This window comes from Pleurodeles waltl, chromosome 7 (assembly GCF_031143425.1).
Source record: "Pleurodeles waltl isolate 20211129_DDA chromosome 7, aPleWal1.hap1.20221129, whole genome shotgun sequence".
In the NCBI taxonomy this organism is placed as follows: Eukaryota; Metazoa; Chordata; class Amphibia; order Caudata; family Salamandridae; genus Pleurodeles; species Pleurodeles waltl.
Window position 1 is genome coordinate 8,030,295 of NC_090446.1, and position 12,757 is coordinate 8,043,051.

Sequence of the window (12,757 nt, forward strand, 5' to 3'; positions counted from 1 at the left end):
CTTTGGATGAATGTCAGGGGGGTGGCCCTCCCCTGCCTCTTCCTGGCAATGACGGGCAAGGACGGGCCCGCCCTTGGCCCGGGCTTTGCCCGGGCGCGTCCCGCGCGGCGGGAGCGCGATAAGAAATTTAAAGGGCTCCTGCCCTCGACACGCCTCCCGGGACCTCCTTGCGCTTCCCGCGACGGCGGGAGCGCGATAAGAAATTTAAAGGGCTCCTGCCCTCGACACGCCTCCCGGGACCTCCTTGCGCTTCCCCTTATAATATTAAGTTGAGAAGCTTAGTGGATGCAATAATAGCAGGCAAGTGAAAATATGGGTAATCATCAATCATTTATTATTTACACTTTTAATATTTTATTTTTTCCTTAACAGAACAATATTGAAAAAGTATAGATCAAATGTTACCTATCAAAAATATATTCTGCTGTGATTTTGTAAGTGGCTCGGGATCTTGGTCGTACTGCACTTGCCATCTGGTTTGCTGGGCTCTGAATATTATCCCTTATTTCTGTACATGTATACTGGTCTCTCTGACTCCTCCCTATACATTGTCTATTTTACATATTGCACCTTCACCTTATGCCTCTTCACTGTAAACCTCTTTTTCATAAGGGATTTGAAGCTTGCATCTGGTTCCTAAACGCTCATATTTTTATCAGGGCCACCGCTTTTTCTTTCACCAAGAAATCACTCAACACCCTCTTCTAATTCACAGATGAGGAATGCAAACACAAGAGCAGGTATACCACGCCACCATTCACTAGCTCCAATTGAACAACAATTCCAATAATGTCAGTTTTGGCCCAATTCTCCCAGTCCAACATTTCAGAGTAGCTCCTGGTGTCCTCTCTTAACTTCACTAGACGTGTTCCAGATTTTGGGAGACAAAGCCTCATAGGCTAACCTCCTTCCTACTTATTCGGGTGTGTGAACTGCTTCTTCTCCAAGTATCAGAGGACGATTGCATAAGAGGGGCATATATGGCTTATATCTAATATACGGCAATTCACAATGTGCCTAAACCCTTAAAATACCAGTCATTCGCGAGTAAGTCATTCAAAGGTTTCCCAAACAGACTAGATTGTCACTGGCTTCTGCTCCTGATATCCATGTTAAACCATTGAGTACCACACCTCTCACATGTGCCCAACTAGTGACTCCTGAGCACAGGAGAGAGGGAGATATCTGCTGCTAGGTTCCCCACTCCAATCTTTTCTCCCTTGAGATATGGCCATTCATACCAAAAAGATATCTTGGTGTTCATATACAATTTAACCCTGTCAAAGGAACCCTGGCCTATCTTTTATTTCAGTAGCTCTTGCTAGACCCATTCCTCCACAGCAAATGTTGTTTCACTGTCGAGAGAGAGGAGTCCCATACTTCTCTACTGCTGGTCTGCCCACAAAATACATGGCATTATGTAGTTTACAGAAAATATCATCCACGGCTGTCATCATTTATGGGCATGCTCAGATGTACCAGTTTAGTAGCATGTAAAAGCCCCTTGATTTTCACTAATACTAGCCAGTAGGAGTTTTTCAGATTAGTGAATTTCCCTTTTATGAGAATTCAATTTTTATGCTTTTTTCACATTTGTTGCACTTCTAAGTTTTTGTGTCCAAGTAGACTGCATATTCTATATGTGTAATGACAAACATGAGATACATTTTTGGGCCAGTTTGTGATCGCTTACTGTTCTGTACTCCATGCAGCAGATGATTTGAAATATCCCACCGAATGCTGACATATCATCTCAGTCAGTCAGCTCCCTCAATGTTATTCCTTTCCTGGGTGTGCTTCAGGTGTGATGAATGGTAACCTTTACGACTAATGCTTTCCCCACAATCATTTCACTGGTGTCTGTTCTCTTCTAAGGATAATGCCTCCTGTATGAGAAGGCCTCACTCTGAGTTAGGCTCTCACAGTTGTTATGAATTGAATAATGAGTCTCGATATTGGTATTTTGTACTACAAATGGTAGGCCTTTAGTTGTTTTTTTATGCTTCCTGTGTTCAGTGGATGCTTTTTGTGGCCACCACCTTGTTTCCACCAACAGAGCTTGCAAAGAATTAACACTGCATTGCTATGTTAATTACCTGTTGCTGTACATATACTGGTGGTATGTTTTATTTAAAACAGCACATGGAGTACCTGTGTCTTTCTCAAGCAGATCTTGAGCAGACATGTTACGTGCAATCCTGTTCTATGAGGGTGTTCAGCTTAGATGCAACAGCAGAAGCCTTTTTCATCTCCTCTCCCCGTTGTGTGTTCGCTCATGTCGAGTCAGATTAGCTTTCTGACTGAAGCTTTTCTCACATTCAGTACACTTATAGGGCCTCTCTCCAGTGTGTGTTCTCTCGTGCAGAACAAGATGGTCATTTCGAATGAAGCTTTGCTCACAATACTTGCACTGATAAGGTCTTTCTCCTGAATGTGTTCTGAGATGCATATTAAGGTTCGACTTCATACTGAAACTTTTGTCACACTGACTGCAGTGATACGGTCTCTCTCCTGTATGTATTCTACGATGCCGATGGAAGGCACTTCTTTTGGTAAAGGTCTTTTTACATTGAATGCACTGATGCAGGTTCTCCCCCGTATGTGTTTTCATGTGTCTTGCAAGCTCTATGCTCTGTCTGAAGCCTTTCTCACATTCAATACATTTATACCATGTCCTATTTTGCATTTTGTTTTGTTGGTGAGCAAATACCAATGTATTTCTCACTGCAACCTCAGTTTCACCACATTTATCAGGCATTCCAGTTTTGGGAATTCCTTGATCTAAACAAGCATATGTTGGATTACTGAAGTCACTTTCACACTGGCCTTTATTTTCTTCCTGAACCTTGAAGTTGATTTCTGACCATGGCTGGCCTTTGGAGGTTCCTGCCTTCTCAGAGTCCAGGATAATATCCATTTTGACTGGTGATGTTTTAAATGGTGTTGTTGTTTTCATATAGTTTAAATAATGTCCTCTTTTATCTGCTCTGCTTAAATCCACATTACCTGTTGAATTAAACAATTAAGACCATCAGCTTTGTCACATAGAAAATGTAATATAAGGATATCAATGTTCATAGATTATGCCAGCTGTGTCCAACATAGGTCCAAGTGGGCTGCATTCCTAATTTATTTATAGGAAAACTACTGACTAAGTAAGTTATATTTTGATAAGTTGAATTTAAATGTATTATGCAAGGGTTTCCTGGACTCTGGCATGGTCCAAGCCCACTTGAAGCGTTGTTGGTCAGCCCAGGTTTATACCATGAATTATAGTGCTACACAATGTAACAAATGTGACATACTTTGGCCATCAGTCTAGCAATACTTTTGAGCACCTAGCTTTTCTGAGCCATAGGTAAAGATTATTTTTTCATGCAGATAGCAGGGACCAGTGTCAATGAATAGACAGCACTTTAATTACTAAACTATAAAGACAACCTTCCATTTATGATACCTAGTACATGTTTGGCATTTTATCCCCTTCAGACTTAATGCTTGCTGGTGGTTTTGTAGTACTTTTGTGGCGCTGAAGACATGATGGCCTGAAGGACCCCCAAGTGAGGGGAAGACAGATGGAGGCAGACGCAAGATTTCACAACAGGTCACAAATAATAGAACTTGTAAGAGCAGACAAGGGTCTTTAAAAGGAGAGGTGGTTTCTAGTATAAAACATACAAATAAACACATAGAATGACCAGGCAACAATAACACAGCAATCATAATATGGTTAGAAACGTGCTCAAATTGAAGTTTTCTAGTTGCCATGAAACACATAAAATAGACAGTGCAGACTTCCTAGAGAGATCAAATCCTTATTTTGTGGGAGCTTGTACTTTCCATTCCAACCTGGGAAGGAGATTTTCCATTACACCTGGGGCTCTACGGTTGTGTTCTGTTTGCTGGAGCTAATTCCAGAACCGTTTGAACCACCTCTCTAACAGATGTTGTTCAAGAGCCGAGCCCCTGCTGTTTAATTGTATGGTGGATGCTATTAATGTGTAGCATAAATCTCATTCTTCTTAAAATGAAGACATCTGTACTTGGCACAGAACTACAAAGATTTGAGAGTAAAACTGATAAAAGTCTCCCTGGAAGACTTAAATGCTTTAACACGTTAGTATTATTTGATCTAAAGGGCATGCTTGATAAATGAACAGAGAAGACATTTGCTCCATGGAGTGTTAGAAGGTGTAACTAAGAATAAGAAAGAATGGTTGATAATGACCCCCCCCCCCCAAACAGATGTCTGCCAGCTCCAGGTTATGCCAGCGTTTTTACAGGGACCACTGTCAGGACCTGCTGTTTGGTTGAGGATCTAACTTTGGTGAATGGCAAAATGTAAAAAATACTTTCCACTTTAGGAATTAACACTAATTTGGTCTGATATTAACCTTTAGGGATGCTGCCATTTTCTGTAATTTCTTTTTGATTGACCAGGTGATGACTAAAACAGGTAGCAGTTTTCATTAAACACTAAATGCAAATGGACTTCAAGAAGCGTAAGATACCATGTGTACTTGTAAAGTGCACATTCACATTGGAGGGTATCTTGGCACTGAAGCAAAGGATGCTTGAGCTGAATCCATTTATGTACTGGGTTTACCTGTAGATGATGGGCTGACTCTGAACAGACCATTAAGAGAAGCTCTGTTCCTCCTGACGACACATACAGTCCCCTGGCTTGGCTGGGGTATATTATGAAAATGTTCCTAAATGAAATCAAAACACACTAGGGTGCTATCATGAATTAGAAAATATCAGCTGGTTCAGAAAGAATTGTGCTTTGAACTTAGTTGATTACATGCCTCTCCGACTAAATGTGATTATGAATTCCTAACATATGTGACAGGGAGCTTAATACATGAGCATGATTAAATCACCTTATATGAGTATTATCGTTGGCTCTGGCTTCTATGTCTACCCAACGATCAAGCTGAGACATGTGTGGAGAAACTGAAGAAGACAACTTTTTGTGAACTCTGGTAAGAAGTTGGAACCAGGCATGCATTAGCATATTTTAATATGTCTGAAGACTGGACACCCTTGTGCAAATTAGTGGTCAACAGATTTGTATATTTATAAAGATCCTTTGAAGTAAGAGAAATAAATAAAATAAAATGTGAAAACCTCTTTGTCCAATTTAGATGAGAATTCAGCATATCACACTTGGAGAAAAATAGTCCCTTTATGTTGCACTGATATACACTTAACTCAAAGGCTATGGAGGAGCTACAAATCATTTTGCAAATCTGCACTTTACTATACATTTCTATTGTTAGGTTTTCTCATTGGAGGATATGCACACCCCTGACCACGGAGAAGGCTACTACCTAGATATAAGTATTTACTAATTAAGTGCAAAAAATATCTAGGCCACACTAGTGATAAGATCAAACGATATTAGGAATTCAGCCTGACCTTACCTGATCTTATCAATGGTGTTTAAGGATACACCAGGCTGTTATCTTTTGCTGCAGCCTCAAGGAAAAAGGGAAATGGCTATTGTGTTTGTGAAAGTGAAGTACAACCATCTTTTGTTATCAAAGTGGTACTTAGGTCACAGGTGTGCTAATAGTGTTTCGTTTGAGTGTGTAGTTAAAGTATGAGTATGTTTTAATTATGAGTTGAAAGGTTTTAAGTATGAGTTGAAAAAGTTTAAGTATTGAGTTAAAATATTTTAAGTATTAGTTGAAACGTTTTAAGTTTACCTAGGAGTTAAAAATCATTGAGTGATTAATCTAGATCATCTATAAAAGTTCACTTTTATCAGCAAAAAAGCCTTACAGTGCATAGCTAAATTTATGTTAAAACAATAAACAGACTCTTAAGAATATTGCACACAATAAAAACTCACTGTACTAAACACCTCTGTCAAATAAGAATATACAAGTTAAAAGTCAAAAAAATAAAAACCCTATTCTATGGTGAATTTACCCCTTTCAGATATCAACAAATTGTCGAGAAACAATACGACATTTGATTTGTGGCCAAACTAACAATAAAAAAGCGGACACTAAAAATACAACTTATTTCTCCTCTGTAATAAGACAGTGGGTAATTGGTTCTTCCTTTGAACGTAAACCTTTCATCCAAATAATGAGAATAGCCAATGCCTATGTGCTTGGGAGTACTTGGTACAGATTAACATTAAGTGCAATGTGGTATCTATTCCCCTCCCCATGCTATACTTGGAAGAGTCCCCAGTCATAACAAACTATATTCATGAATTCAACCAAAAAGGACACAGGAAAGAATAAAATGGAATTAGACCATTGCTGCAAAAATACTGTCACCAAGCAACAGCCAGTATTAAAAATAAGAGCATTCTTTAACAAAAAGGATACCATCAGCAGTGCCAACCACTAACAATACAATAGATCCAGAGTACAAAACATAACCAGCCTCCAGAGGCATGATTTTGGAGAAACATCTAAGAAGCAATTTCGGGAGAATTTAAAATTCGAATTGGTCTTGTATGAGGAGTTGGTTGTGTACACCCAGTTAATGTACGGCACTGCACAAACACAAGTCCTTATCCCACTGCTGCCACCAATGTTATAAACTTGTTGGTTGACTGGGATGTAAGCCTTATTCAAACAGCAACCACAATGCTATTCAAGGTAAGTTTCAGGCAAACACTAAATTAACCTATGCTCACCTTATGGTAGCGTGACACAAAGCAGTCAGGCTTAAATTAGAGGCAGTGTGTAAAGTATTTGTGCAACACTTCAAACAATAAAACAGTGAAAACACCACACAAAAAGATACCACATCAAGTTAGAAAAATAAATATGACTTTAATAAATATAATAAGAGCAAACAACAAAAAAACAATGCGTAGTACTTGAGATATTAATTTTTAAAGGTTTTAGGACCGGCGATGGAGACCAAGTTGAGCCTGCTGAACAAAAGTAACTTACACCAAGGTTGCAGAGCGTTGCATGGATTCAGGTTGAAGGTGTTGCGCGGGTTCCGAGATGCGGTGAAGCAGCAGTGCGAGATCCCGATAAGTCAATGCCAAGGATCTCTGAAGACTGGTGTTGAGTATGTGTTACACAGTTGAGATGATGTGTTAGTTTCGATGAGCGGGGAAGCTGTGATGCGGAGTTCAGGCATCGGCATCAAGGCTACCATTGACGGGGATGAGAGAACCTTGCACCAGGGAAAAGAGTTGTGCAGTGGTGGTTCCTCAGGCAATGTGTCAGATCATATCCACGCAGCAGTGGTGATGCATCGGCTCTGCTCGAGGATGCATCAGTTAGGCAAAGGATGTGTAAGTTCCACTGTAGCAAACAACTTAGGCCCACTTCCAACGGTCTACGACTGGGGCGGAACCACTTGGCAGGGCAGACTCACAGAGGGCAAAGTCCAGGTGCAGAAGCAGGGCGGTTGGAAGTCTTTCATGTCGCTGAGACTTCAGATCAAGAGGCCAGCCAGCTAGCCCTTGGAGTCACTATGGGTTCAAGTGACGCAGGTCCAGTCCCTCTAACCCATGCAGGAGAATAGCAGGAAGCAGGGCAGCACAGCAATTCAGGAGTCCAGCAAAGTAGCAGTCCAGCAGAGTGACAGTCCTTCAGCAGCAGAGCAGTCCTTCTTCCTGGCAGGGTATTCACAGGTCCAGGTGTGTACTGAGGTGGTGGTGTCAGAGGTCTACACGAAGCCCTGTTGCTACCCACCCCAGACAAGTGATCAGAGACAGGCAGCAGGTACAAAATGGCTAAAGTAAGAAAATGGCAACTTTCTAAAAGTGGCATTTTCAGGACTGCAATTTAATATCCAATTTCACAATAAGTTGTGATTTTAAATTGTGATTCAAGAGACACCAAACGCAAAATGGTTATTGTTTTCAGATTTTGACTTACACTTACAAGAAGTAATCAGGTAAGGGGTGTGGTCAGCCAGAATAGCAGACTAGACTGTTGCCCGCTATCCCCCGGATTGAAGACTAACATCCTGAGCCATCCTGGGCAGAACAGGGCTCCAGTGGGGCATATAAGCAGCACACAAACACACTAGAAACTGTGGAGGTCGCAGCGTCAACCAGAGCCCAGTCAAACCAGAGGAATCCGAGTCGGCCAGTCCCTGGCCTGAGAACCTGGTGATGAGGCAGCAACCATAGAACAGTACAAGGAGTCAGCATCGGCCGTGCAGCAGAATTCCAGGGAGGCAGCCTGGGCCTCTGCTTTCGAGACAGCTGTAGCGACCCGCACGCTAGACAGCAAAGAGCTCCCCAGAAGAGGTGCTGGTGATTGATGCGGTACGGGATCTGATCAGCTCCGAAAATGGCGACATCAGCATGGTAAGCGGCCCGGTTGGTCCTCCGTCAGAGGGAACGTTCAGCCTACAACATAAGTTCCTCTGGAGGTAAGCTTGGAAAGTGTGCCCCAAGAGAAGACGTACCTGATCCTGTGTGCACGCAGCAGCACCGGCCAACATTGCGTAAGAACTTGGAGTAACTGGGCCCCTAACATTCAAGGACCTTGGACGGTCCATTTAGAATTCAACCCAGGGCACAGTGTGAGGACCCCTCAGAGGCACCACATGAAGCAGAGGTGACCTGCCAACTCAGACAAGCAGGTTGCCCAGCGACACATGAGGTCCGCAGAGAGATCAGTGGTTACATTTCACTCGGCACATCAGGGGACTTGCTGGACCAGCAGGGGCTTGGCCCCCTGCCATGACATAAGACGCTTTAGCTGCAGCCTGGGCACGTGGCCCTAAACCGTGAAAGATTGGGAGGAGGCCGGGCTCATGACAGTGATCACCTGAGTCAATGGCAGGACAGACACCAGCCGGGAGTAAATAAATCTGCTGAGCAACTAGGGGGCTGCTTCAGACTGATTGCTGCACACAAGGATCCCCGGGAACAAGTGGAGAAGTAGACTTGGGCCTGAGATCTAAAAGTCGGTTATGTAGACAGTTTGCTGAACTGGTGATCCCCAAGAAGGTCTGAGACAATGGGTCCCTAACCGGCTTGGCACCTCTCCCTTCCCCCACCCATCAGGTGAGCCCCAAATTCTGCGAGGGAGGCCTGCGGTGAGAAATCGAGGGACAGTGCATATCGCCCAGGGGTTCTGGAGAGAGGCGGAGAGAATAGGGGACATCTATGTGGTTAGAAATGGAGTCTCTAGTTGGCAGTCAGTTTACACCCTGTCCAAGTAGGGACCCTCACTCTAGTCAGTGTACGGGAGATATACAACCCAGATAACCCCTGCTCACCCCCTTGGTAGCTTGGCACAAGCAGTCAGGCTTATCTCAGCGGCAATGTGTAAAGTATTTGTACCAACACACATAGGCCCTCATTGCAACCCTGACGGTCGGATAAAGCGGCTTTAACACCGCCAAGAGGCCGGCAGTAAAAAAAATTGGAATCATGACCACGGCGGAAACCACCAACACAGACAGCCACTTTAACACACCAACTGCCACGGCGGTAGCAACAAACACCGCAGCGGTTACCGCCAACAGCCAGGCAGAAGACAGTGTACCACCCACTGCATTACAACACGCCTATCCGCCACATTTTCCAGGGCGGTACCAACGCCATCAAAAGCACGGCAGAAACAGTACTTCGAAGGGAAAGGACTCACCTCTCGACACTCAAGGAAGAACCACGAAGCCATGGAGCCCGAGCTGCACTTTTTCCCAATGCTGGTGTACCTTCTCATCCACCAGGAACACAAGCGCCGGCGAAGACGACCACGGTGAGTACTGCACCTAGCACACAAGGGAGGGGTGGAGGAAAAAGAGAGTGACACACAAACGCAACCCCCCCACCCCCAACACCATACACACAAACAGATGCAACAACATTACATATACACCCCGTAACCCTCAGGAATAATGCAAGGACAAAAGGAATGGAGTAAAATGAGTGTAATAGTACAGTTTTAGAAAAATACATACTTAAATCAATAAACAGTATGTACAATATATACAAAAGGAGGGACAATGTCTATTCCAAAATGTCCGTGGCCCACTGGGCCAAAACACATAGGCCAAGGCCACACTTGACTCCTGCCTCAATACAGAGAGAACACTGCAGGGGCATCAGGTCGCATACACACAGCCACCTCAGGGGGATGGGGGTGGGGGGGCACCTCAGCCAGAAGATGGTACAACGCCACGGGCCTGGAGGGGGTTCCATGCCCACTGCTTGGTCCTGGGGAGTGCAAGGCCACAGTCTCTCAAGTGGGTGGTTGCCCACTGCTTGGTCCTGGGGAGTGCAAATCCACAGTCTCTCAAGTGGATGGTTTGCCCACTGCTTGGTCCTGGGGAGTGCAAAGCCACAGTCTCTCAAGTGAATGGTTTGCCCACTGCTTGGTCCTAGGGAGTGCAAGGCCACAGTCTCTCTAGTGGGTGGTTTCTTCCACTGGTTCTGTAGGGGGCCTTGTGCCCAGTGTGCTTCATCCTGGCAAGGAGGGGCTGGGTGGATGCCTTCTTCCACTGGTTCTGGAGGGGGCCTTGTGCCCAGTGTGCTACATCCTGGATGGGGCAAGGTCACAGTCTCTCACCTGTGTGTTGCAGGGGCCAGGACGCACTGCAGCCCATGTAGTCACCACTACACACTGTTCGCCGGCGGTGACGGCTGCTCAGTGGATGGCAGTTGTGCTGCAGGTGGCGGTGTGGGCAGTGGTGGTGGTAGCCTCCAGGCCTTCACCTGCAGCCTCGGATGGCTGCTCACTGGGGCTGCTGCTGCTGGCGGCGGTGCATGTGGCGGTGCTGCCAGTGGTGGTGGTAGCCTCCAGGCCTTCCCCTGCAGCCTCGGACGGCTGCCCACTGGGGCTGCTGCTGCTGCCAGCGGTGCATGTGGCGGTGCTTGCCGAGGTGCAAGTGGCGGTGCTGGCCGCGGTGGTGGTAGCCTCCAGGCCTTCACCTGCAGCCTCGGATGGCTCAAGTGCCATGGCTGGTGTTGTGTGCTCCTTCCTGCCCTTGGCAGATGGTGGTGCCTCCTTGCTTCTGCCAGCTGCCTCCTTCCCCTTGGTGGCTGGTGTCCCCTTCTTGCCCTTGCTAGGTGGCCGACCCTTCTTGGCCTTGACAGGTGGTGCTGGCACACTGGTTGTGCTGACGGGTGCCTCCTTGGAGCCTCTCACACCTGCAGTTGCTGCAGAAACCACATTGGCCGTGGACAGGGTGGCTGAGGTGCTGGGCAGGGTTCTGGCCACCCTGGGACGAAGTGAAGGACGCGGGGAGGGGTAGGGAATAGGTCAAGGGTGGCGAGGAAAAGCTTCTTAGGGACACTGGGGCAGGAAGAGGGTGAAGGTTTGGGAGTGGAGGAAGAGGGAGTGGTTGTAGGTGGTGTCAGTCTGCTGTGTTTGGGTGCAGGTGCATGGGCTGGATGCTGTTGTGAGGTGGATGGCTGTTGGGTGTCTGTGTGCTTGCGTTTGTGTACTTTGGGAGAAGGGGGCACAGACACAGTGGGAGAGGACACAGGGGACGTGTGCATGGATTTGGGGGTGGTGACTGCCAGTGAGGGGTGTGTAGTGATAGGCGTGCTAGTGATGGAGGTAGTGGATGAGGATGTAGTGCATGCAGGTGTGAGTGGAGACGCTACTGGGAGGGAGATGGACGAGGAGGAGAAAGGGGACACAGTGGAGGCAGTGGATGTTGGTGTGTCTGCATGTGGATGGTGCTTGTGTGAGTGCTTGTGAAATGAAGTGTGGTGCTTGTGTTTGCATTAGCCACTTCTGTGTGTTGATTTGGGTGATTGCTGGTCTTGAGGTGTGCTTGGTATAGGCTGGGGTTGAGGAGATTGGGACTGGGTAGAGGAAGTTGGAGGGAGGAGGCTGGAGACAGGGACAATGGCTGCCATCATTGCGTTGGCCAGAGCCTGGAATGCTCACTGTTGGGCCGCCACGCCAGGTATGCATTTGTTTGTTGCAAATGCCCTGCTACACCCTGGATGGCATTCAGTATGGTTGACTGCCTAACAGAGAGGGATCTCAGGAAGTCAATATCCTCCTCACTGGGGCAGCAGGGCTTACTGGGGCAGGGCCTGAGGTGCCTGGGGCGAAGGAGATGCCCACCCTCCTGGGTGAGCGGGCACGGGAAACACGCTGAGGGGCTGCTGGGAGGGCGGTGCTGGTACGGGGGTGGCAGCTGTACCTGTAGTTGGGGTGGCCACAGAGGTGTCCGCCACCGCCAGGGAGCTGCCATCAGAGGAGGTGTCGCTGTCGGTAGTGTCCCCTCCTGTCTCTGTCGTGGTGCTCCCCTCGACCTCCGTCTTACTGGTGCCCTCACCGTCGGTGGAGTCGGCCTCCAGGCCCATGTGGGATGCAGCTCCCTCCGTCGCCGGTGCCTCTGTTCCTCCGCCAGATGATGCTAATGCACACAAGGACAGGGTGACAAAACAAAAAGGGGGGGGAGAGACAGAGGATACACTTGGTCAGTGACAGCAACAACACTACCGTTGGCATACACAACTCACAGGGAACAGCCCTATGCACTAGGCAATGCACTACCAGTTACAATGCTAGTCACCAGCCCCTGGGGTACAATGCCTAACGCCATTAGCTGTAGACCTGAAACCCACAGGATCCTGCCTAGTAGTAGATGCCCACTAACATCATTGGGGTTGGAGTGCATCGGAGCTTGCCCATCATTGAACATACCCTGGCATGTTCGCCCTGGCCTGGGGGCACCCACAGCCCACATCCCCCACCCAGGTAATACCTTAACACGCGTAAAGTCATGATTCAGGATCTGTACTCACCCCCTTGTGGCTGCTGTGATGCCTTCAAGCGCCCATCCAACT

At 46.7% G+C, this 12,757-nt stretch overlaps 1 protein-coding gene across 1 annotated transcript in view; it reads right to left on the reverse strand.

The window, feature by feature from the left end:
* Positions 1–173: 173 nt before the first annotated feature.
* LOC138303525 (zinc finger protein 567-like) overlaps positions 174–12,757 on the reverse strand; it is a 51,125-nt gene continuing 38,541 nt past the window's right edge. Inside the window, exon 7 of the mRNA XM_069242733.1 lies at positions 174–3,006. Coding sequence (XP_069098834.1) covers positions 2,246–3,006 — 761 coding nt within the window. The 3' untranslated portion in view covers positions 174–2,245. The remainder of the gene's footprint in view (positions 3,007–12,757) is intronic.